The following is a 25,772-nucleotide window of genomic DNA, read 5'->3' as shown; positions in this document are numbered from 1 at the left end:
AAGCAGAATAATGCTTTTCATACTGAGAATTGTTTGCGGTAAGTATGGATGCGCCAGTGATGAAAAAGGGCTGATCTTTATTTCACAGGGGGACTGCCGAGGTTTCACTCCAGCCAGCAATTAGCACTACACAGCCACTCACTCATGCTCCTCCTGGTGGGATGTGGGAGAGAATCAGAAAAATGAAAGTGAGAAAACTCATGGGTTGAAATGAAGACAGTTTAATTGGTAAAGCAAAAGCCTTTCACATGAGGAATTCATTCACCACTTCTCATCTGCATAGGCAGGTGTTCAGCCACCTCCATGAAAGCGGGGCTCCATCACATGTAATGGTTACTAAGGAAGACGTAATACCATCCCCCTGAACATCCCCCCTTTCTTTCAAATCAGATTACCCAGTTTAAAGGTATTTCCATTATAATTTCCAGTCCTGGTCTCTTTGGGCCAGGTTAGTAGCATTTAACATTGCAGTGAACTCCTCCCCTTGCTCCTAGCCTGGCTAGGAACAAGGGTTTCTAAGGGAAATAGAATAAACTACAGATTCATCATTGCTAGATATGAACGTTTATTTAAGCTGCCCAGGCTGGAAACTCCATGAGCACTTTGCAGTCAGTGCAAGGAAGCTGGAAGCTGCAAAGGGTGCATGATCCACTAACACTTGCTTTGCCCTCTGGAGCTGGCTGGCTCATTAGTTAAATACTTAAAGCAGGGTGGGATGAGTCCTGGTTGAAAGCCAGAGCACAAGAAAGCAGTTAGGTGACTGGCTTTTCCTTTATCATCTAAATCCCATGGATTCAGAAGGGACAGAGGCTGTTGAGTATCTTCTTGGATGAGCTCCTGCCTAATTTATTTCCTGCAGCCTTAGGACTTCCTTTGCCAGACTTTGCTCTCCTGTACTTTTCCAGGGAGCCGGAGGAACTCTCCATTCCTCTGCCTGAGGCTGTAAGTGACCTTTTTTGCATGTGACATTTGTTGCTAATACTGGCAAAGGGGTCTCGCATCAGCTTGGCTCTGTGCTCTTTCACTGCTGGGACCAATGTACAAACCTCAGATGTCAGCACACTAAAGGCATCCAAGGCTCCTACCTGTAAAAGTCAAGCTGAGTGGGAGAGGATAGTTCTCTCCTGAGTTTAGGATCTGAGGCACTGTCCCTGACGCAGATATGGTTATGGGTTGCTCAGTCATGCAATGAAACTTCACTTCAGGGAGAAGAGTTGTGTTGTGCTTTTCAGTGGTCACATCAGGTTGGTTGAGGCTGTGCTGGCACTCCTGCAGTTCATGCCTGCTGCAGAAGTGGCATCCCTACTGAGACTGTCACTGTTTCATTTTGGCTGCTTGTTATTTCTTGCTGAACTTTTAGTGATGCTTTGGATTTTCCAAGGACAGGTTCTTCCTCTCCTAGTCCTTGATAATTAGGAGTCTGGAATAGATGCTTATTTTGTCTCTTTACTGTTTGCATCCTGCATTTGTTGAGCTTCAGTTAGGCTCTGTCCATCACAGGTAACTGAGTGAAACATCCCCTCTAGAAACTTTCAACTTGCCTCTATAAAGAGATCTTGTATTACCCTGAACAAGACTTGTCCTAAACCAGACTATTTCACTGCTTACCTTTTGTTAGGACCTTGATATTCTTTTCCCCTTTATGCAAAAATAAATAGTTTTCCCATATTGTTGGTTTTTTTTTCCTCTTTCCTTGTCTGAAACTGAAGAAGTGGCAAAGAGGAGTGGAGGAGCCATTAGCTGTGTAAAGAAAATGATGGGCTGCTCTGTGTCACTAACTCTGCAGAACATGTCACTGGGCAGAGATATTAGCCTCTTATTGCCTATGCTCAGTGTTCCATGTTTTTTATTTGTCTTTAGTGCTATTTATCCGATGTAGAGACATGCATTTTTTTGAACAATCACCTGCCAATAATTCCACATTTGTCAAAGAGAAAAAGAGATAATCATTGTGTGGCCTGGTATTACTGGAAGGGCAGATTAGATTCGCTAAAAAACAGTGGCATTTTATGGTTATTTTTATGCTCTGTAAATAGAGGAAAAGACAGATTGAAGAGATTACTTTATGAAGAATTCCATTTCAAGTCACTGGGGAAGCAGGTAACCTTCAGATCTGAGCTTTGCATAAGAATGCAGGGGAAGAGAGAGGTTTTCTATTGATGCTGCCAGCTTCTTTAAAAGAAATATACAGTCTGCTGCTCTACATCAACCTTCCTCCCTGCCTGTTTTCTCCCTTCCACCCACCTTGTCCCCTGGCAATGCCATTAGAGATGAGCCAGTGACTCAGGGCAGTTTCTTAGCTGAGGCAAGCAGTCATAGTTCCATTGGCTTCAACGGAGCGATAACAATTTATGCTGGCTGAAGGATGGTCCCTCCTGGTTTGAGCCTGACCCAGTGTTTGTGTTTTTTTTCCTACAGTACTGGGATTTTTGTTTGGTTCTCTGTAGTGACAGAGGTCACTTGTGAAGTTTTCACCTGTATCTGAAGTTTGAATCTGGGATGTTAATGTTTTTCAGAATGGTTCTGAATCAGAAGTTGGGTAACCTGGTTTGGGTAGGCAGTAAATCTGGATTCTGATAGAAAAACCTGATGTTTTCAAACAAATAAAATAGTAAAAAGCCTAATTACCAGAATTTGGGAGAGAATCGCTGGGGAAGGATCTCTTTCTGTGTACCATGTGTTTTTCTTATTTCACAGGTGTTTAATAGTGACTATTGCTGCAGACAAAGCAGGAGGCTAGGTGGACCTCTGTCTTATCCTATTGTGTCTGATCAAATCAGATTTCTATCCTCCTGTTTATGCTTACATTGTGGAAGAATGGAAATATTCTGCCAGCTTTGTAACAGCATTTGAGGAATGATTGTGTGTTTCTGCAGAGCACAACTCAGTGTATGTGTTATTTCTGTTAGTGAGAGGACAGAACTGCCACTGTGAAAGTGCACTGGTAATACTGATTGCCTTCATAGAAACCCAAAAAGTTCTCTTCTGATTATTTGCATACCTTTGGGTGGCAGTTGAGTAAAAATAGGAACCTCTGAGTACTTCTTAATTCAAACATCAAAATTACATCTGTCTTTGCGCTTGAGCTGCCCACCTGCAATGGACTATTTGAAGAGCAATGAATGAAATCAGGTAACGGTCTATTATGCTTGCCTGTACCCATCCCAAAAAATAGATTGAGGAAGTCAGTGTAATATAGGTGAGTGTCCAGCTTGGATGTGTAGCTGTCAAAATACCCACCAAACAATATGTTTAACAAAAATTTAAGGATGATCTTTTTCATCACTTTCATGTTAGGTTTTAATCATTTTTAATTAGGTTTAAATAAGAATTGTTTTTATGCATGGGAGCCACAGATGAAACTTTTGCTTTTCCAAATACTTCAAGTGATTGCCCAGATTACCCAGGTTTGTTTAATTTAACTTATTTCTGCTACACTTTTTAACCCCCGGAAATGAACCACCAGTTTCTCTGACACCCACCATCTACCTGGTGCAGCAAGTTTATGTGAATTCCTAATTGCAGTTTAGGCTTACTTTGTTGTTAGTCACGGAAACTTCAAATAGCAACATCCTCTGCTGTACCGGCTAGTCTATAAGCACACAGGGGAATCATAGATCTATTGAAGTCTATGGTGAAATTATCTTTTTATTTTTGTCCACAATTTCATGCTAAGGGAGAAATATTACTTACCTAAAAGGCCTGAGAATGTAAATGGGAAAGTTAGTCAGCTACATATGGGAAAGGGAAATGAAGCTGAAGGGCTGTTGAAACCTACAGCAACTCCATCAGCCAGATATGAGTAATTAGTTTTTCACCACAATCCTTTGGACTCTGTCTCTCCTTTTGCCAAGGTTGTCTCACTTCAGAAACAGGAGATGACCCTTTTCCTTGTCTGTGATGGTGTTTGGGTGCCCTATTATCTATGCTTTCTTTCATAAACAGTCCCTCTTTAGAGTTAGCTGTCCAAACATGAGATCAGTGAGTCCTATGAGAATTTAGATATTGATTTCTGGACTATCCTTTTCCCCTTTCACAGTATTTTTTCATATTCTTCCTTGGCCCAACTGTTGCTGTAGTAGGTAACTTATTTTAGGGTTTGCATTGTTATAACTCAGAACTCTGGACTATTTTTCACTTAGGACCCTTATTTTTTAATAGCCCTTTTTCTATAAATAGAGGAAATTTAACTTTGTGTAAGCTCTGCAGACAAATAGAGCAACTGCTGTAATTTATGTCTACTGTTGAGCTTGTCAACCCTGGCAATGTCCTGTTGAGAGGCCTCCTGGTGTCAAGTGCACTCGTTTTCTCGATATGAAAAGGAATTTATATTTGTAATGAATATTCATACAATAAAGACATGGGTGATCCACAGATAAATTCAAGGTTTTTATCCTCACAAGAGCAGTAATTAATATGAAGGAAACCCTACATTGCACAATTCAGTCTATCTCATCACAGGAGTGAACGGGTGCAATTTTGTCCAAATTGATGGAGTGGCTTTCATTTACCCCAGCAGTGAATTTGTTACCTACCCACCCAGACCTAATACTTTTTGACATGAATAGATGGGAGGATCAGTCCATTAATGCAGAAGATTTAGTAGCTATTCGGTGAGTTTTTGCCATCTTTGACATTTCAGAATGGAGCTTAATGATGCAGCAGTTTTGCATAAACAACCTGACTGCACAGGGACGTCTCTTTTCCTCTTTTTCTGTTACCTTCTCCAGGCTTGGCATTCTTGGTGTGTATGTGACCTGGGACATGTGGGTTCCTTTTCAAGTGCACCTACAGGCTTTGCCACAGCTGTTAAGCTTTCTTTGTGAAGCAGGAGTTCTACAAGGGCACAGGTTAGTCAGTTTTTCAGAGCTTAAAATAATCCCGTTTCCCTGGTTTCTCAGAAGATGTTGTGTTTAAAAAAAAAATAAAATAAAATAAAATTACACACTTTAATAGAAATACTTTTCCTTCATTAAATTAAATCTCTAAAGCCCAATAGCATTTTCAGTGCTTATATGAAAATGCCAGTGGGGATTTGAGATTAAAAGCGGTATTTTTGTACAAGTCAATGAAGATCTCAATAGGAAAGAACACTCTTCAAATATAAATTCCTCCAGTATCAAGAAAGACAGATTTTCTACTTAGGTCCTTGATAATACTTCTCCCAGCCTTGTTATGAAATTCTGTTTTCACATATCTGATATAAGGCTGTTACACATAAGCTCTCCATTTAATGAAATCTTATTAATGGTGCCTTTTTTATTACAGCGATATGCCAAAATACTGAGATTTAATTCATGTTTAACAGTAAACATGAGGTAGTCTGATCCATTTGTATGCAGCTCAGGTTCTCTTTTTTTACCTAATAAAGGATTAAATGGCATATTAGAAATAAAAGGAAAATATATTCGCTATTGACTTATGTTAGTAGTACCTGGACATACATTTCTATGGAAGACCACTTAAACATATGTGACCCACAGCTAGAGGAGCAGGAAAAGAATGTATTAAAACCCAAATTCTCAAGAAAGGTTTGTTGGTGGCTTGTTGGGTTTTTTTTTCCTCCCTCTTCTGATGTCTCCTATCCACTCAAGCAAAAAAACCTAACAACTGGAGGTCTGCATTTTTGTAGATAAAATAGTGCATGATCAAGGTGCAGATTTTGGGAATGTGTTTTCCAGATTGCTTCCCAGTAAAGCAAAGAAACTTTTGTTTCAGTAATAAATGCATGCAGATGTAAAGGTTTTTGTTTTGTTCAAGGATCTCACAGCAATGTATAAAACATAACGAGTGTTTTAAAACTGGTAATAACCATTACCAGTGTTTTTAAAGTGGAAGAAAATAAATCAAGAGTTATGAAAATAGTGGTCACATTGTGGGTATGCACATTCCCTGTGCCAATTTGAAAGCATCAGTTCTGCCGTTTACAAGAATCATCATCCCTTCAGCAGTCATCTATGCTCCCAGTAAAAGCATGGAATAAGATTTAGAAAAAGCCAACTCAAGGCAGTCAAGTAGAGCACGGTGAAGAGCAGACCCTGAATTCTGCCCACGTCTTAAATTCAGTGGTTTTGTCAGCACTGAGAAGGTGCTTTTACTCTGGGTCTTTTCCTGGGGTTACACAGGCAAGTCAAAGGATGACTGGGAAAGAGAAGCAATAGTTTGACACGACCCCTGTAATTTTAGTTTTCCCAAACTGTGTGTTCTAAATTTGATCCTTCAGAGAGGATGCACCCTCAGGCTTTGGGGACAGGAAGAGGCTCTTGTTTCTTCAGGCTGAAGCTACTTTTCTTTGTCATCCAAGTCAATATTCACTGCATTAGCTGTTGAGCAAGGGCAATCGTGATCCTGTAATCTAGTATTCAGAATGTCAGTGTGGAAGGAGGTAAACCAGGATTCTGGTTCATATGCTACTTAATGCTATTCATTTACAATTACAAAAAATAAGTTCCTGTGATGTAATGTCTTTAGGGTACTCCTGGGAATATGAATGTAGTTCCACATCCCCTCAAGCTGATAAGGGGGTTTGCCTGGGGACTTGCCACACTCTGCTGACCCTATAAGCATTGAAGAATTGGGGATTGTTGCCACTGTGTTTTGTGGTGCTCTTCTACTGGATACCATTTAAAACTGACTGCTAAAACTGGTGGAAGAGGCAGAGGTATCTGGATTTGGCCAAAGGGAGAACTCTGGTTGCCTATGGATATTGACATCACCTGAACTTGGTGACAGCTAAATGTAATTTTTGAAGATCTAAACTATGGACTTAAATGGGATTTAGGTTTCTTTAGCTGCTAAATCTGTTTGTGGATTTATTCTTGAGTGTCTTTTGAAAGGTTACTCATCAGTAGAAAAGTGTTCAGCAGAAAAAAACAGGATTTTTAACTTCTATCTTCAATATTCAGACAATGCTGCATCGTGTGCTTGATAGACGACAATGACCTTAAAGTTTTCCATCATTTTAGAGGCTTTCTCAAAATTAGGACAGCGGTCTGGACTCAGCCTTGACAACTTCTCAAAAGTCTCTCCAGGGTTCAGCCCTAAATGTCATTGGTGTGGACATGACGAGTTTGAAAGTTTAAATTCTCCGATGATGAGAAAATCTGCTTTAACTTAATGGCATGGAAGTGTTCTTTTTTTTTCTTTGTCTGCTTCTGAAATGTGCAGGACCGCAATACACCAGCACTCTGGAAACAAAACTGCTTAAATCCACTGACTGTTGCATGCTGTCTGTATGGTAATAATTGTGGCGATTGGGAAGATACCTCCTACAATTATTATAATCAATAGATCAGGAATGCAAAGATAAAGCAAATCAGGAGTAATCTGTTCTCCATTTCTTCTATATTGGTTATAAACTGAAAAGACAGTCATTGCAAGTGCTGACCTAGCTTTTCATTCCAATCAAGTTTTTTTTGTTATTTACTGGTAAGGCAGGAGTGTAAAGCTTATCGGTTGCTGTTGTTTTTTCCACCTGTCTGGAATACTTCTATTAGTTGTCCTTTCATTTGATATAGCCCTAAATATCTCAAATGTTTTTAACAGTATGGTTAGGTAACGTGGCTTCTATCAGATGTGGGTCAGACAAAGCAGGGACTGTCCCCACAGACTGGTGGGAACAGCTGTGGGGAGCTGGAATACAGATGTTTTGCTGGCAGTTATGTCAATGATTTAGTAGCCTGAGTTGGCTGAGCTTTTTAACCCATCTTTGCTTCAAGTGTTCATCACTTGAATGGGCTTGAAATTGCTTTTCTCTTACTGACAAAGTGCTGCTTGAAAAATACCTGTGCTGTAGCCTGAGGGATATTTGGGAGGGGTTATCAACTGCTGTGCGACTGGGGGACACTTAGCACAAACAGGGATGTGTATGGTCATGTTGTGTTCACTGATTTTTTTTTAACTCTATAAGAAACCCCAAAGTTGACTATTCACTCTGAAGTCTACCTTTGATAAAGGGAAGTAGCGTTGGATTACAGCTCGGCTGAAGGTCATTAGCATTCTCCTGCTGTACTACATGCAGATTTTCCTGGCTCACAAGAATAGCATTACATGGAGTATGCATTCTATATCAGCAAAAGAAATGCATGCATGCAGAGGTATAGCCAGGGTTTATAGGTTTATTAGAAGAAGTATAAACAGTCTCCTCAACGTCCTCTCTTCTTATTTCCCGCTGACATTCCCCTTGGCTGTGCTCTCCCTTCCTCACCCTTATGTACTTTCAACAGATTGGGGTGACAAGGGTTGTTTTTACTTTAAATAACTTAAAATCAGCAGCACAGTCTTTGATCTATCGTCACCCTGTATTGGCTGACCCTTGGGTGCACCGAGAATATGTGGGAGTAAATATAAGCTCAGTTCAGTAGCTTTGGCTCAGGAATTCAAATGCCAGGTAGCAAAACTCCTTACAGTGATGGAATGTTGATATCTGCCTTTCCTTCAAATAGGAAGGACTGAGCAGCCAAGGTTGTATCAAATGACACAAGCATGCATATTGAAATCTCCCTTGTACCTGTTCAGGAACTTCTGTACTATGTTGAATATGTGAACTGAGCCCTGTTGTCACCAGGGTAATTTGGCTTTGTATGGGATAGTGTAAAGGATGGGGAGGAGGAACATGAGGAAATGGACTAATCTTCTCTGCTACTCCCCCCCTTTAATTAATCTGTGTTTTTCTATTTAAATCAGGATGGGGGAAAATAGCACTGCTTCTGTAGCTATTGTAAGATGTCTGCAGAGAAACCCCTCTTGCTGAAGAATTGAGTGGACTACTGGATGCTGTCAACCAAATACAGTCACACTGGTAGCAGTAAGTGGCTGTTTGATTGCCAACAGTCTGCACTAAATGGGACATCACCCCCACAACCTTGCGTCGTGTGGTTCTGCTAAAGCTGAATGTATGGCAAGGAAACCTCTGTGTTTCTGGAGACAGTTTCACTGCAGCCATTGTTCTCTTGTTTTCAAAAGCTGATGCTGGCTTAAATCACCTTCAGTGATGTCCTTCAGACATTCCAAAATAGGTTGCAGTAAGTGAAGCAGAAGTCTAGGGTAAGAAGCTATGAGATGCCTTACTGAATACCAGGCTATTCTCAGGACTGTGATAAGGAAACTGAAAGCAGTACACTATGAATGAGGGTCATCCTCCTGCACGAATCCTTATTTCTATAGTGTCCAACCAACATTAGAAAGATAGTGAGGTGCACAGATGCCATGATGATTGACATGCTCTGAAATGTCAAAGAACTGAATGAGGCAGGAAGATATCAATGGGCAGGGAAGTTACTTAAAGGTCACTGAAGTGATTTTTCTTGCACCCTTTTCTATTCTTGTAGGTCTCTTAGAGTGTATACAGCATATGCAGCTGGCATCTTTGATAGTGTTGGATGGGTAAACATATCACAGATGAATTGCAAATGGCAAAGTCCTAGGCTTTATGCTTCTTTTGGCATTGAGTAGCTCCTTGAGTTCAAGCCACTTAATTAAAGAGTAGTCAACAATGTGTCAATGCTGAGAGAAGCAATGACACCTTCTCAGGATGTGGCATCCCTCTGTGATGTCAACTGCTGTCTGAATTTTCCCCCCATCCCTTTAATATTTTTGGAAAATATCCCCATTGTGCACACTGACTCACACTTTGTATTAATGAGAAATGTAAGGCTTTAAAAAAACAATTGCTCCGTAGCCTCATTACTATGAAAAATCCATTACGTGGAAGTCATTTGTCAAAGCCAACCGTTTAGTTGCTGTAATTTACATATTTATCAAGTTTGATTGGAATGTAATGACTTTGACTTTCTTCATTTTTTTTTTAACCTTTCCAACCTTCTTTCCATGAAGAGAGGGGTGTTGTTTTTTTGATTTTAATGGGACAGGGCAAGACATAATTCAATTTATGTTCACTAATAAATATACTTATTAATGTTTCAAACAATTTCAGTATTCTCTTATGTTGGAATTAGTTAATTTCCATGTTGTTGCATGGGAACTGATGTGGGATCTTATCAATCCATGAAGTTTTCGTCTCCACCAAGGGATCTGGCTGGCAGGGAAGAGACAGCGCAAGACTGTAAATGAGATAATGAGCGTTAAGATATGTAGTTAATATTGGATCTCCATAATGCTTGTAGTCGGAGGATCAGACACACATGGGTTTCCAGCATAATGGATGATTACTTTCATTTGCATCTGATGCTGGGAGGCTTGTAACAGAGTACCAGCTAGAAGTATTATATTCACTTGAATGCAGTGCTGGAAACCCAGGAGGCTTCTGAGGACACTGATCCACACAAGCATCTTACACCCCAGTGAGCTGTTACAAGACAGGCAGAGGTGATGAGAGCTTGCTCTAGCAGCTGATACTGGGAGTTGTTAAAGCTAAGCAATGTCGCAATGCTTGTTTGCAGCTGGCCTCAAGTGAAGACATCCCTTGCCTGTGCTATGGAAAAGGCTAGAAAATAGGAAGCACGGGCTGCAAGAATGACAGGTGAAGAGCAGAATGCCGGCTCTCATCTAAGCACTGAAACTTGCTCTATGAAAAGACTACAAGGACATGGGAATTGAGCAGATTCGTGGTGTGCCTGTGTTGAAGGGTTCATCTGAAGGGGGTCAGTTAGCTCTTCTGGAAGAGCCTGTGGCCTGAGCAAAAGGCTAAACCAGTGCATACAAAATTAAGGCATTTAAAAAAATATATATAAACACCGAGGGAAGAGGCAAGTGAGATATAGATTGAAATTCAGCAAAGGAAATTGCTGGCTGAATACCAAGAAAAATATCCTCGGGGTGAGACGATGGAATAGTTTTTCCACAGAACTTGGATGCTGGCCAGATAAGGATGGTCTTAAAAGGTCTTCCCAAATCAAATGTGAAAGGGGATACAGGTATTTTAGTGACTCACTTTGAGAGGCAGTGGATATCAAGCAGCAGGTGGCCAGCCACAAATATAACCTGTGTGACAAAAAAATGATCTGCTACAGAAGCTGTGATGTGCAGTTCGTCAGCCCCTTTTCTTTCCTCTGCTGCTTCACAGCATCTCCCACTTGACATTCCTATCTTTGACGTATCCCATCCTTTAAATAAATGATGACTGAGAGCGATCCCCTTGAGCTTCAACTTGGAGCGTGTTTTTATTAATTTATTTCTTGCTGTGCTAGATTTCTCCCCCTTCACTTTTAAAGGCTCCTTTGACTGTAATTAAAATTCTCCATAGGCTTATTGCCTCGAGAGAGAGTGTTCGTGTGTGTATAAATTGGTTTTAACAGTTTGCTGACTAGATGTGTTTTACGAAGCTCACCCAGCCTTCCAGTGTGCATGTATGCAGACAACAAAATGTGTTTTCACATATGCACCAAGCTACATTGATTGACTGTGCCTCTGGAATTTATTGCTGGCTAATTACAGGACAAAAAGGACAATTAGGGTTGGTAGACACTTGGGTGCATGCGAAGTTAACGTTGTGCTTACAGAGATCTTAGAAGAATCATGTCTGTGAGAGGAACTGTTCTCAGTTTGATATAAGGCAGAGGACAGACGTGGCAGGTTGATTAAGAGTGGGAGGAGGTTTTATGTGTCCAGGTGGAATTTAAACATCTTTGAGATAATTGTTTTTGCAATGGAGGGGAAAATGTCATAAGCAGCATCTGAATAAGAATGGCAGCTCACTTAATTCTTGGCCCTTAATGAGTATGGGAAGTGCCCTACCTCTGGGCACGCATCTCACCATTTTCTTCTGAAGGAAAGGACAAGGCTGTGACAGGACTTTCTCCTGCCTGACTGCAGGATACGTGGTACAAGTCAAATATTCTTAGTACACTTCTGTCTGAGGTCATGTCTGTGACACTTCCTGATGCTAGAGTCATAGTCAAGAGTGAGTGGAATACATACACATAACTAACGCTGATCTAGGACTGCTGAGATTCCTCCAAGCCAGTCTCCCTGATATCACATCCCTGTGATCAAAAGTGTGAAGAATCAATGAACAAAAGCAGGGGCCTGGCAGTGTGTCCAGAAGAAATCACCCCTCTTTTTTGTGAAAAGGGGGCACTTTCTATCCCATTTTTGTCATCCCCCTTACATTAAAAACATGTTTCTCATCCTGATTTGAAACCAATGTCTAACATCACAGTAAAGACAGATTTGTTTCTGGCTGTTTAGGGATGTATGTGTTCCAGCCCTGAGAGTATTTTGAATCAGCCATCTTGCTGAGGTATTTTGAAGTTCGAATTTGGTGTGTATGATCCTCTACTGAGCATCTTAATTTTTGGTGCTGTGTGTTCAGGTCCAAATTCTGATTTAGGGCAAGCTGTGAACGCGAAGGAGTTCTTCACCAGTGTCTTTTTCTCTTCTTGCGGGCTCAAACCTCTCTCCAAAGAGAGTGTTAGCCCTTCTGGAGAAGTCGGTGTCATGTTCTGAGGAGCACTGCTCTTCATGAATCTAATTTCAGCACGCTGCTTTTAATGGCCACCAGTTCAACTACTGAAGAACACACTGTCATAGTTCAGTAAAGGCCAAAACCTCTTGCAAAACACCTTGCACATCCTGCCTGGGATCACTGCTTTCGAGCCAGGTCTTGTACACTGAAGGGGCATTATTCTGCTTAACCCTGTCAGTCCCCCTCCTTCCTCCCAGAGAGGATCCAATGCAAAAGGAAAAAAACCAAACCCAATCTCCTGTGCTCTGTGATTGTGATTGAGTGTGAGGTGTCCCCACTTCTTTGTAATTTGTGGTTTGAGAAGAATGAGAAAGAAGGGTTCATGTTGTTTAAGTCAGTGTCTAAAAGGTAAAATACAGGAGGTGAATCCAGTGACAGTACTGGTTGTACTTCTTCACTACTCCCCCAGATTCGAGTCTTTAGCTAAGCTGGCTACAACTTTGGTTTCTTTTCACTTCCCCCCCCCCAAAATGAGACCTGTCCCTACGTAGAACAGGATACCTGAATAGGAATCTGTCCAGCTTTGTCCACCATTCCATGCCTCTCCACCTTTCTTTCAGTTCTGATCCTGTTGCACTTTTTGCCTGTTGCTCAATTGAAGAGTATGAGGAATGGTCTCAGCGAGTAGAGGTTTTCCAGTAGCAGTTTCCAAGCTTCCCAGAAACATCTTCCTTGATTTCTGGATGTTGTTTTGCAGCTTGTTCCTTCCCTATTTTCTCCATTGGCCTTGAGAGGTTAGAGATGCTGGACTGACAGATACTGGAGGTGCATCTCATGGCAACTACAGAAGTCCTTTTCAACATGCCTGCCGTGGAAGGATCCATGATGAAAGCAAGGATGTGGCTGTGAATCTCTAGGAAAATCAGAGGTTTGAGTGCAGCTGCACTGGGACTCTTGGTTCTGTTCTGAAGTGCGCATGGTTCTGTTCATTTTTGTTTATAAGGGAAAATCTGAGGACTGAAGTTAATCACAGGCAAATCCACACCAGAACTGGAAAGAACAGAACAAAGGTGTCCTGACTGCTCCTATAACTGCTGGACTGTGAGTGGTTGGTAATTCCCTCTTTGCTATCTTGGCTGAAATTCTGACATAAATTACTCTCTTATCTTTCAGCCCATGCATACTTGTAGCAAACAAACATAGCCATAGCCTTCTCTACTGGAGAGAGCTGAGGGCTTTATAACAAGCCCTAGAACTACCTTTCAAATACCTGGATTTTAAAGTCTAATTGAAAAGATACCCATGTAACTGTGTCATTGGAGGTAGAAAGGTCTTGTATCTGAATATTTTATTTCTATCACTTTTTATAAAATGAAGGCTCTGGGGATGGTGAGCATTTCTAGAGGGAGGACAGCTGTGAAAAGAGAGAGCAAGATAGGTACCAGTGAGCATCGATTCCATCCCTAAAGATGAGGTCTGCTTCCTTTGTGACTGCAGGCAGCTCCTTAGTGTTTCTGCCTTATCTTCACTGATGTGGGATTGTGGAGCTCAATTAAGAGAACCTTGTGGAATGGCCAAAGATCTTTATTACTGTCAGCGATGGTAACCAGAGAAGTGCTGCTACATGTGCAAGCTGCTGCATTTCTGTCTATTGAAAAATCGGATAAATAGAACATGTTTTGGTTTATTTAGTTTGTAATTACATGTCAACCACTGCAAGGTAAAAAAATAAGAGATGGGTACTGTAGGTCAGAGGTCATGTATTTAAATACAGATGGGTGAGTTCTAAATCCATAGAATTTAAGGAAACAAGGATGAAAGACACAGGTAAAATGAAGACTTTTAGCAAATTGTGGCTAGAATGCTTTTGGTTTAATGGGTTTTTCTTTTTTCTTCTTTTCCCTGCAGGTAAACTTTACTTTCTTGTTCTGTATCATCTGAAGGGCACGTGCATTTTCTGGGATTTTGGGAATGATTTCTGGGGTTCTGGGATTAGACATCAAATTTAACAAGATGATATATAGCTTTGAGGAGACACATTTGATGTACCACTTAGCCTTCCCATAATTTACTGCCTGCCTCTCGTCTCTGGAGGGCAAAGGGTTGATCTACACTCCAACCTGACTTTATAAATAGCAAAGCAGGAGAGGGAAAAAGAAAGCAGGCTGGGGACCTGCCTGCTAAACTGTTATGATATGACAGTGATTCGGGTAGGTGACATTAAATGCTGCTGTCTGCATTCTTAATTGTGAGTTGTCATCACCTTGGCCATTTGAGGACGAATAATGTGCTGTTCATAGTCCAGATTTCTATTCTTATTCATAGGACTGTATGTTACAATGTTGAAATACATTTGTGTAATTTGAAAACAACACTTCTGGATTTTTTGAGTATGTTTTGTTAGTGGAAATGAGGAGGGAGGAAAAACATGAGTGTACTTTGATTGGTTTTGCATGTGGCTAATTTTCCTGCCTCAGAAGTGTAGCAAGCTGCCAGTATCGGAAAGCCCAAATGGAAAAATAGTTGCTTCCAAGATGAAATGAAGATTAAAAACAAACAAGTGGGGCTGGGAGGTAAGGGGGATCTCGCTCTGTAGTTGCTTGCCATTTCTCATTTTGCAAATAGCTCTGCAGTGTTGTTTGATCTATGCTTCAGCATAATTTTACCAGGAGATATTTCTGGCCTTTTGCTTTACAGTCAGGTCTCTTTGCTGGGCTATTAAGTTGAAAATGCAGTCAAGTATTAACATCAAAACTGTTTATGTAACCTCCCACTGCATAGAACCCCTCCAAACTACCCTGCAATTGAGGAAGGGAAAGGGAAGGAGGGGATGGAAAGCAGAAATGGTTTCTGCTTTGGGATTTAAACGGGTCAACTCATTTCAGTTAATAGAAGTTAGGCTGTTGATATATGCCCATCTACTTAAACTGTCATCAAAGTTCACTTAGCTGCATTCCAGCAGAGATTGCTGTCTGTTAAAGAGATGCAAGAGGCATTGTTACAGAGAAAGAAGGAAGAAAAGGAGGAACAAAGCAATAGCTAGGCAAGGAGATAATACAAGTACTAGACTTTCAGACTCCTGGTGGCACTGACAAGTGGTGGTAACTCTTTCAGCATCTACCTTCAGAACATTGAGTCCCACTTTCCTACCCTTCCCCTGTGTTTGTCCCTATAGGATGCTTGCATATGGCATAATTCGAAATGTTCCTTTTTTCCCTTTTCTGCTGGAATATATTTAATTTGCTTTGAACAAGAGCAAACCCAAATCCCAGGGCTTCTGAATAAAGGGGGAGTTATGGAGGGGGAATACAATGAATGTCTTAATCCTGTGTCACCCTGTCTTTGAGACACTGTGTTACATTAAATTGATTTTGCAAATGAAAGCTAAAAGCTAAGCAAAAGCCACCAATCTATTTTGCCTAAAGATGATTTTAGTGCTCTTTATGTTCCCCTAAATGGCAAACCAATTTGTTACCTGCCTACATAAACATTTGCCTATATTAGCACCAGAAATGTTTTATTTTTATTAGCCCAAACTTTATCTTTTTATGAAGACACAAGGGCCCAATAAAATTAGTGTGCAAATATAATCCCCAATTTGCATTTTTCCATGGTCAGCAGAAAAGCTGAGCGAAATCAATTTGATATTAGGTCAGCATATACATCAATAAAGCATACGCACACACAGGACCATTGTAATGGTCTCTCTAATTTCTATGCTGCCAGAGTAAAGAGATTAAATAATATTAAATGCTCCAAAATAGCTTTGCTTTTAAGAGGAGTGTAAAAAGAAAGAGGGACTTTGGCATAAAATGGGCAGTAAAGGATAATAGTTGCACAATCTCCAACTTTAAAACACTGTGACAATGATCTCAGAGGCAGGCTTCCTGCTAAACAGCCCCAATTCAGCAAATCTCTTATGCCAACGCTTATGTTTAAGAATATTTTTAAGCACATTTTTAAGCACAATAGAAGTCCATCAGACAAATCACCTGACAGAGTGAGGGCCACAACCTGAGTGAAAATCCAGAACTTGAGAGGTTTGGATCCAGTTTTGAGCACTGCATGCAGGACTACGATATCAGCTATGCCTGGAAAATGGTAAGGAATAAAAGCAACCCTGCTACAGGATGGCATAGCCTAAATTCATATATTGAAGTACATTAATATACTGAAGTAGTATGATCCATGCATTAATACAGTGGGGTAATATATGGGGATGTACAGGGGTGCTGGGGAGAGACTCTTCATTAGGGACTGTAGTGATAGGACAAGGGGTAACAGGTTAAAACTTAAACAGGGGAAGTTTAGATTGAATATAAGGAGGAAATGCTTTCCTGTTAGGGTGCTGAGGCACTGGAATGGGTTGCCCAGGGAGGTTGTGAATGCTCCATCCCTGGTGGCGTTCAAGGCCAGGCTGGACGAGGCCTTGGGTGTTCTGGTTTAGTGTGAGGTGTCCTTGCCCACAGCAGGGGGGTTGGAACTTGATGATCTTAAGGTCCTTTCCAACCCCAACTATTCTATGATTCTATGACTGTTGCTGGATAGAATGTGCATGCACAAGTGAACAGAGCTCCTCTGTGCTCCAGATGGGACTATCTAATCATGGTGGGAGGTGAAAAGAGTCGATGAGCACTCAGGCACGTGGCAGCAGTGCTTCCCTTATGCAGACTGGACCTTTCATGGATTCTGCATGGGAGCCAAGATACTTCTGCCTCCTTTTCCAGGTAAAAGTGCATAAGAATAGGTGTCTGACTGTCAAAAGCTGTAGTCCAGTCTTTGCTCGTCTCTCTTTGGTACAAATGGCATCACTTTTACCTTCTACGCCAGTGTTGTTTCTTTGTACCATTCAAGCCAACTATAAGAGGGCAAGACAGAAAAGCTTGTGGTTTTGACTCCAAGTCCAGTGGCATCTGGTAGTGACCAAAAATGGTGGTTTTGCACTGTGTTGCTGAGATGTGCGCTCTTACCTGAAATGACAATTGTGGGCAGAAGTAACAAAAGTAAATGGACTTAGGTGCTAATCTGATCTCTTAGGAAAAGCCAGACTACAGTAAATGCTGCTTGGATTTGATTTGCTAAAGCAAGTTGATGTGTAGAGACTAGGCAGTCAGGGTAGCAACGACATTAGTGTGTGCTTTTGACACAGATGTTACAGTTGTGTTGGAAACAGACAAGCTGAGGCAGCACAGTGAAGTGTAATGCAATTGAGTTCTTTTGATTTCCTCTGTGGAGTCATTAACTCACAGGGATTGGAATATAAGATGCTGGCAACAGCCCACCTCATACTGCAAAGTACCTGAGAAGGGAAGACAGCATGTAATTTATTTGCAATGGATATACGTATTTCATGAATATATATGCAGGTATTTAAATCAAATGAGTTTGGGGCATATGTTTTTAGAGTAATGGATTTCCATTTTTTCTGATTTGAACCTTGTGGTCTATATATAGGGTGAAATGTTGGAGGGGAGAAAAGCAAGATTTTCACAGCGCCTTGTCCCAACCTTGAAGTCCTCTGAAAAGGAATGGATTTCACTTTCAAGTTCTCCTGGTGGATGCCAGTTAAGGCTTTCTGAAGTAGATTTCTAGGGTCAGATTTGCTCACCTTTCATTCACTATCAGCCTTAGTAGTATTTTGTGAACTTGCATCACTACCATACCATGGCTGCAAGATTTAAACCACAAATCTGCAATCTCTCTGCAGTCTGTTTCTGGTCATGAATGCTAACCAAAGTTCTACCTCGGTTCTGTTGCAGCATTTCATTTTGGTAGTAATATGTCTGCAGAAAATTTCCAGATACTTATTATTAAGCTACTGCACGCAAATACTGTTGTTTTCATGGTTTTATAGTGGCAGGAAGATGGCTAAGAGAATTTGCTGTCTTCCTGTGAAAGTTTAGATTTTGCTCTGGGTTTTTTTTTAGTAGAAAATGTTTTCTGTGGGGCCCTGTTTTACTGGCACTAGTGTAATATGTAACCAAGAGTGGAAATCACTGTTTCCTGGATGAGAGCTGGGGGACTGTTTCCAGTGGGATTGCTTTAAGTGGTTGGCTTGCACATGCTATAGCATTAGAGAAGGAACTTGAGTTGAAGGCCAAAGAGCTGAAGAGATATTCAGAGTGAGAGATCTGAGCTTCTTGCTTGCAGCTAATAGGGCTTCTTTTCAGTATGACATTCAGTTGGTGTTTATGACCACTGTAGTGGCTTTAGAGCCAGAAGAGATGTTGAGGTAAATGTTCTCACTAGCACCTTAGATCTTCACAGCTTTGCCTGAGGGAATTCTCTGCAGCACAGCAACAGAATGTTGGTGGGTGAGCAGCAGGCTACGAGGACATAACGCTCAGCGGTAGTTTGTTTAGGTCCCAGTTGGAATATGAAGTCAAGGCAAATATTATCAATGATGATGGTGGTAGTAGCATTCAGGGGGGAAACAAAGTGTTTAGTTCAATCTTCAAGATGCTTTCTGGAAGAGAAAATGAGAAAGAAATAATTCCAGAAACACACGAATTTCTTCCCTAGGAAAGCTTTTCCATCAAATAGCTTTGTTTCTAAGATTCACTGCAGCAGCAGTTGGAAGGGTAGAAGGGCTATTGCAACAGACTATTTCTCTCCATTTCCATAACTCGCAAAGTTGTGGCTAAATGGAGCATGCCTTTCTGTCATTTTGCTGAAGCGCTTTTGGCATCTACTAAGCAAAGCTGTACACTTCTAATCACTTTAATTTTGATTGATCTTTTCAATCCTGAAGTAGAAAATACGATGCATTTTCAATGCAACATTTAAATTAAAAATATGAAATGGTGTTTTGTAGCTGTGGTTTCCATTATTGGTTTGGTGGATTAACTTTAGCCAGATGCTCCTTCTTCTACAGGAGTGGGGGGAGGAAATAAGATGAAAAGTTTTGGGTCAAGATAAGGTAAGATGAAAAGTGGGTTAAGATAAAGACAGGGATATCATTTACCAGTTGCCATCGTAGGCAAAGCAGACTTGATTTGGGAGAAAAACTAATTTATTGCTAATTAAAATAGACTTGTAGAGTGAGAAGCAAAGAGAAAAATTAAAACAACACATTTCCACCCTCCATTTTCCCAAAACTGTCTTCACTTCCACCTCTTCTGAAACCCACTGCCCCTCATCTGCAGTGGTGTTAGGGATGGGTAATGGGGTTGAGGTCAGTCCAAACCAGTTCCTCTCTGCCTCTCCTTTCTCCTCACACTTTCCTCTGTGGAAGGATCTGTATGTGTAAGGTTGTGTATTCACACTCTGCAGCAGATGCACTGGCTGGAAAGCGAGTGATGCTTTGCGGATTGTAAACCAAGGTGGAGTGAAGTTGCTTGGCACTGAGTGAAGGGTGGTAATTTGGTGCTCGTCCATCCTCCAGGGAAGTGGGCAAGACAGGTGCTGATTACCACCCTGTACCACACCTCCCATTGACTCCAAGCAGCTTTGCAGTGAATCCTAAATTGAGAAAGTCCGCTTCAGTTCCAGAGGAGAATGAACTATAAATGATTTTAATAACTGTTATGAAGGGTAAAGCGTAAATAATAAAAATGTAATTATAACCAACCAAACAAAAAGGCAAAGCTACAAACACCCCCAAACTTATCTTCTGTCCAAAAGATTTCCTAACCAAGAAGCTGTTCCAGCTCCAAACAGTGGTAGTCATGTTGCTGAGCATCACTTCTGTGCTAGCCACTGTCCCTGTAATGCTGTTTTTCCAAGAGAGGGTGAAAACTCCTCTCATCTTTCAAAAGTGATACCAGCCTTCTTCTTTTGTTCTTTAAAGTTGGTTTGCTGATTTATCTCCTTCCTCCCACACTACTTGATGTTAATGCAAATGATGTGGGGTGGTCATCACTTCTAACTGAAGGTAGTGTGTTCCTTTTTGCTGCTTCCCACTTGGGTTCTGCAGACACAATTGGCCCCACCAGCTGCTATGTTTGTCAGAGACATTCTTTCTTATATTTCTTTGCCTCTGGGGCTCAGAAACACCAGAGAGGGGTGAAGCTGGAGTATGAAAGGACAAACGAATGGCTGAGTTACAGGGTGAGCAGCTGTAGGACATTTAGGGAGGCTAAGGAAATAAAAAAGAAACCTGCTGAGATTGTCTCCAGAGAACAACCAAAACTCGATTGATTATTCCTGTGGTGCTGTTAGGTGTGATTTACCACTGGGGAAGCTGAGCATTCCTAAGAGTTCAGGGAATTAACAAAATAACCCGGGTATGATCTTGAGGCCTCCCAAACATCCTTCACATTAAAAGTCAATGTTTGGGTGTATATGTAACACATCTTACTAATTACAAAAAGAAAGGCTTGGGTTTGGTTTCTAGTCTCCTTTTAGTATGTAAACTTTATATTTCAAACCAAAGATTGAAACTGTTTGTAGCAATTGGATCCTGCTGTGTTTAGTATTACCCCTGCTGTGTGTGTTCAGAGCTAGATAAGACATCTAACTGAGGTCCTGACCTCTTATGGTCTTTAAAATTCCCAGAACCCACTTTGAAAGAGTGTAACTTTTATTTCCTCTTTATTAAATGCAGCCATTGCACAAACAGGGAAAACATGCTGCTTAACCCATGTAGTTTACAGCTAAAGTAAGTAGCCATAGTATGGTTTCAGTACTGAGGGATTAACCCATATAAATTCAGCATAGTTGGGATCTAAGTCTCCCACCTATCTGTAATTTGAAGGGGACCTGATTTTCATGCCCTCACTGGAGAAGCTTGCTGGATTTAATCCTGGACACTTTTCCATGCTTTATTGGTTTTGAGCATCTCTTTCAGTCAGGGCAGATGCAGTTCCAAATAGTAAAGAGATTAAAAAAAAATAATAAAACACCCCCTCAAATCCCCCAAAGCAAAGCCTAATAAACGTCATTTGTTAGCACTTTACCATTGTTGGGCACTGTTAAGGCTTGTATCAAGCGTAATGCAGGGTGCAATTGGCTTAACGTTGTGAATGGACCCCCACTGTTGTTCTTGTCGCCCCAAGGGGACATTTATCACAAGTGAGAGAGCAATTATAGTGCAGTTAAGCTCACTGTAGTAAGTCTTGGGTTTTGAAAAGAGAGCTAACTTTGCTGTTGCAGGTTTGGCTGTATGTCATTAGTTACCCAGCCTTTGTGCAGTCTGCTATATGGCGTGGTATGGGATGCTCAGTGACACTGCCTCCTTTAGTTATAGATCGTGCTTATTTGTAATGTATGTCCAGTTTTAATTAAAGGATATGCCTTAAAAAACATAGGCTCTTTTTTTCCTACACCTGGGACCCTGTTTAAGGATCTTTATCTCTCTCTTCCCTTCTGTCCCCTACCACCCCCTTCTGCTGCAGCGAACCTTCGTCCAGGGGCTGAACAGAAAGTGGTGTTCATCACTGCACGGGTCCACCCTGGGGAAACACCATCTTCCTTTGTGTGCCAAGGTGAGTGTCTGCATGAAGATTGAAGATCTGTTGAGATCTGTTTTCCTTCCTATTGATGAGTGTATTGGGTTTGCATAGCGTTGGATCTGCTAGAAGGCTGAGTTCACGTTTTCCCACAGTGAGATTATCAGCAGAATCTTTCACCTCTACCTGGTTTCCTGGAGGCAGTAGAAATATCTTAGTCTTACAAACGTTTGCTGAACTTGGTCAGAATTGGATGGTGGGCTCTGAAGCTATTGAGGAAGAACTGACACACATATGCAGTGTGATCATGTAAGCCTCCTTTTCTTAGGGAAATAGGCTGGAAAAGCTCTGGGAACATTTCTTTATTAACTGGTTGGTTTATCTTGCTGTCTACTATCTTCAGCTGCTTTTCCACCACAAAGCAATGACCCTTGTGCTCCAATTTAATTCCGAGGCCTCTATTTGTCTGAAGCTGCTGCTCTGAGGAGCACAGCTCCAGTGGCTGACAGCTGTTCCCTGCACAAAGCATTCCTGCTAAAAATAGAAAGCAAATTGCCCAGCTCGTATTTATAAAGAGTTGTAAATGTCAGGCTTGTGGGTACAAATAAATAAATAATCCTGGCATGTGTTCATATAACTGCATTGTATAGGTCTGAAATGTTGTACTTACGGTATGTGGCTTTCTGCAGTGGTAAATTGTTGATGGTGTAAATCAACGTAACTTCCCTGAAGCCAAGGCAATATGCTAATTTACTACATCAGCTTGGATCTGGCCCTGCCAAGCCAATGAGTTGCATCAATCAAGCATATGCAGAGTTTATTATATTGGCTACTTGTAATGCTGTGGATTGGTTTGCGACTGGCCCTGTTAGTACCTAAAGACCTCAGTGGGAAAGGTCTGGCACAGCTTCACGGTCTTCTCTGTGTGCTTCTCATTCTGGCAAGGTCCTGTGTTTGGCATCTCTCTAAGGCAAAAGGTCAACAGCTGTGACTTCTGATGTCCTAGCAAGATGGGCTAATAGGACACTGGGCCTCTTCTTGCTGGCCTGTGAAGTAACAAAGGTAAAACGCTTCCTTTAATAAAATAGTGCTTCAGACTGAGAGCAGGAAAACTCAGCAAGTTTCCCATCTCCTGCAGTGGCATAGTCAATGCAGGGCATTACAGTACACATGATGTTTGTTAATGAATATGGATTTTTAATTGGATGCTTTGATTCTGTTTGTGGCTGCTGGCACAGCCCTGTGAAATGAGGGCTGAGGCATGCTGCTGCTGTGGTGGTACTTTGTAAACGATGTTGTTTTATTTTGATAATGGAGAGTTTATTCAATAGGGGAGAAAAAAAAAACAAATGCAAAAAAGTGGGTGGCATGCTTAGCCTGGTGAAACAACTGGATGGAAGTCATGTTCTGACTGCCTCAGAGAAACTTTGTGGTTTGTAGGGAAAACTAAAACAAAAAGGGAGAGGGGAGATAAGGAAAAGCAAAATGAAAAGGAGAGATTGCTCTTGGAGAAGAGCATCAGAAACTTGCTGTGACTGCAGTTATAATGCACGCTTGACTCGCTTGGAAATGCATGGATCTGAAGGCACTGAACTCTGCTGTGCATCGAGCCATTCTGCCCAGTGCAGATGAAGCTGCCTTGTGTGTATAATTACTGTCAAGACAAGTAGAAATGGCAAACATTTCAAGGCTGTTGCTGTGGTTTTTCTAGCACTGCCAAATGTGAAATTGGGTGCTTGTTCCATCTTTAGGAACTTTTGTGTGGGAGGGCCAAAAGAATGGATAAAAAGGATCCCTTTGGCAGTCAAGTGAGGGCACAATGGGGAGTTATGTTTCTGGAGTCTTAGGAAGTATTTTGGCAGTTGGGTGTTGCAGATTTAATATCCAAATGCAAGCCCTGTGCATATGGAACATGTCAGGAATTTTTTTAACTTGGCAAAGAGATTTCTTCTTGGATGTTTGATTATGCTCACAACCTGAAGTATTAAGATATGGCAGCTAATCCCAAGGATTCCCCGGGTGCAAGCGGCATCTTATTTATGGAAGAGCGGAATTGTGACTGTCCAGGCCTGGAGAAGCATCTCACAGAGGAATAGATAAGGAGTTACAAGATTTATTTTTGTTCTTAATTTTATCATTCAATCTTGGGTTTAATTCAATTCAGGCTCTGTTTGCCTCTTTCAAGCTGTAAGCTCATAACTAACTCCTTGCTCAGTTTTCTACCTGTCTTTGAGGTAACCAGGTCTCTTCATGACCTCTTTGGTGTGCTCTCTGCTAAGGATATATAGCTACGTGTAGTCTGGACACCAGCTTCCTGGGGCCTGACAAAAGCTCCATATTATATCTTCCATTTTTTTGATTAGGAAAGATACTTAGAGAAGCAAGTTGCCTAGCCTTGATGCTTCAGGATATGCTTGGTCCTGTCTGTTGATCCTTTGTTCTTCACTCTACCACAAAATCTAAGCAGGGATCTTTGTGTTCCTGTGGGAAAAGACCCTCTCAAAATGATCATCTCCCTATTCAGAACTGTACTGTTTCTGTCATCCTTCTTCACATTCCGTTATGAAGAGTCCACTGAAAAATGAGCTTTGGATACAAATACTCAATATTCCTGCAGATGTACAAGTATCGTAAACTTGGATACACACCTCTGTCTCCTTACAGCTGTGGCTTGTTTGCAGCAGTAGCCAGATCTCCCTAGAATCATTAGGCACCTCATCCAGCAGTTAAAAACAAGTGCTATAATATTTCACACATGGTGCAGCTGCTGAGCTCTAGCTCCCTTCCTTAAAAGGCAGGGAAAACCCTAAAGGGCCTCTTCGTAGAAAGATGGATTAAGAACCTCGAGGGTTTTTTTTTTCTGTTTTGGTCTTTTAAGAGTTATTACAGTGCTTCAGGTTAGCCTTTTTAGGAAGTTTTCATGATAGTTCTTAACTGCTTGTTGTGAAGTTCAGGGACAGAGATGAAGAGTTAGTCACCAGAGAGTGTATTTGCATGAGTGCACTTTACATCCAAAGGTAGGACGGTGCTTTCCTCCTCAGGCTGTGACAGTCATCATGAGCATTGATGCTTGTGTCACGTTTGGGGATGAGTAAGTAGGAGTGGGGTCTAAGATGAAGAGGACTGGTGTTTTCACTTAGCTCTTACAGACTATTTTCTAACTAGCTGGAATCACTGCTGTTCCTGGAAGGCTTTTGTAGTGCCACACAGAACAGTGCAAATTCATCTTACAGCTTGAACTCATCACTCATGGGCTGTTCAGATTTCTGAGGGATTTTTCTGAAGTTGCGGTTTTAGATTCTTTTCCTTTCTTAGATACTTTTCCTTATTTTCCACCTCCTCCCCTCCTCCCCCCTCATATTTTTATTTCAGCAAATGCATGCTATTTTCTGTCTTCCACGTTATACCGTCAAAGCAAGTAAATTATTAACCCTTACAGATGCGGCAGATGTCAGATAATGCCTATATATATATGTAATGCGTACAAATATGTAGGTGTAAAATCTATACCTCCAGTCCCTAACCTCTAAACACAGGTGATAAGGCCTGTTTTTTATCCAGTATCTGGCAATAAGAGTATTCCCTCCTTCCTACCACTCAGCATTCTTACAGTCTCATATTTCCTTCTGTTGCCTGCTAGATTTTACTTCTTTAGTAGGAGGTAAGCAACTGTCCCTCACTATTCATGCGTATGGGAGGTTGTAGGACACGTGGTGGCTACCATGTTCAAGTTTGCCCTGTATGCTTTGGCTTTTACAAGCAGTCCATAATTGCAAGCTTAAGCATGTCTAGATGTAGTTAGACTGCATTTTCTTTCATTACTTTCTTCATTGACTTTGCATGTTTTATCAGTAGGATGTCATTTGCCATCTTTTTAAGACATTTGCCTGTGCAATCAATGCAAAAAAAAGACAATTTGTACCCCAAGTGTTTTACTTTAATATAGTTGGCCAGGCTGGGAGCCCAGAATGTAAGATCCAGTGCAAGAGGGGAGGGAGAGGGATCCCATAGCTGGGTTT

General features: G+C 41.2%; 1 protein-coding gene across 2 annotated transcripts in view; it reads left to right on the top strand.

The window, feature by feature from the left end:
* The window catches only part of LOC134165953 (BEN domain-containing protein 5), a 954,442-nt gene that overhangs the window by 710,046 nt on the left and 218,624 nt on the right, over positions 1-25,772 (top strand). For both annotated transcript variants that reach the window (XM_062623212.1, XM_062623211.1), the window contains exon 7: positions 21,700-21,789. In XM_062623212.1, the coding sequence (XP_062479196.1) occupies positions 21,700-21,789 (90 nt within the window). The remainder of the gene's footprint in view (positions 1-21,699; positions 21,790-25,772) is intronic.

Source organism: Pezoporus occidentalis, unplaced genomic scaffold, assembly GCF_034315485.1.
Source record: "Pezoporus occidentalis ecotype Australia unplaced genomic scaffold, CSIRO_AGI_Poc_V1 ctg25, whole genome shotgun sequence".
NCBI lineage: Eukaryota > Metazoa > Chordata > Aves > Psittaciformes > Psittacidae > Pezoporus > Pezoporus occidentalis.
This window is presented reverse-complemented; position numbering and strand designations above follow the sequence as displayed.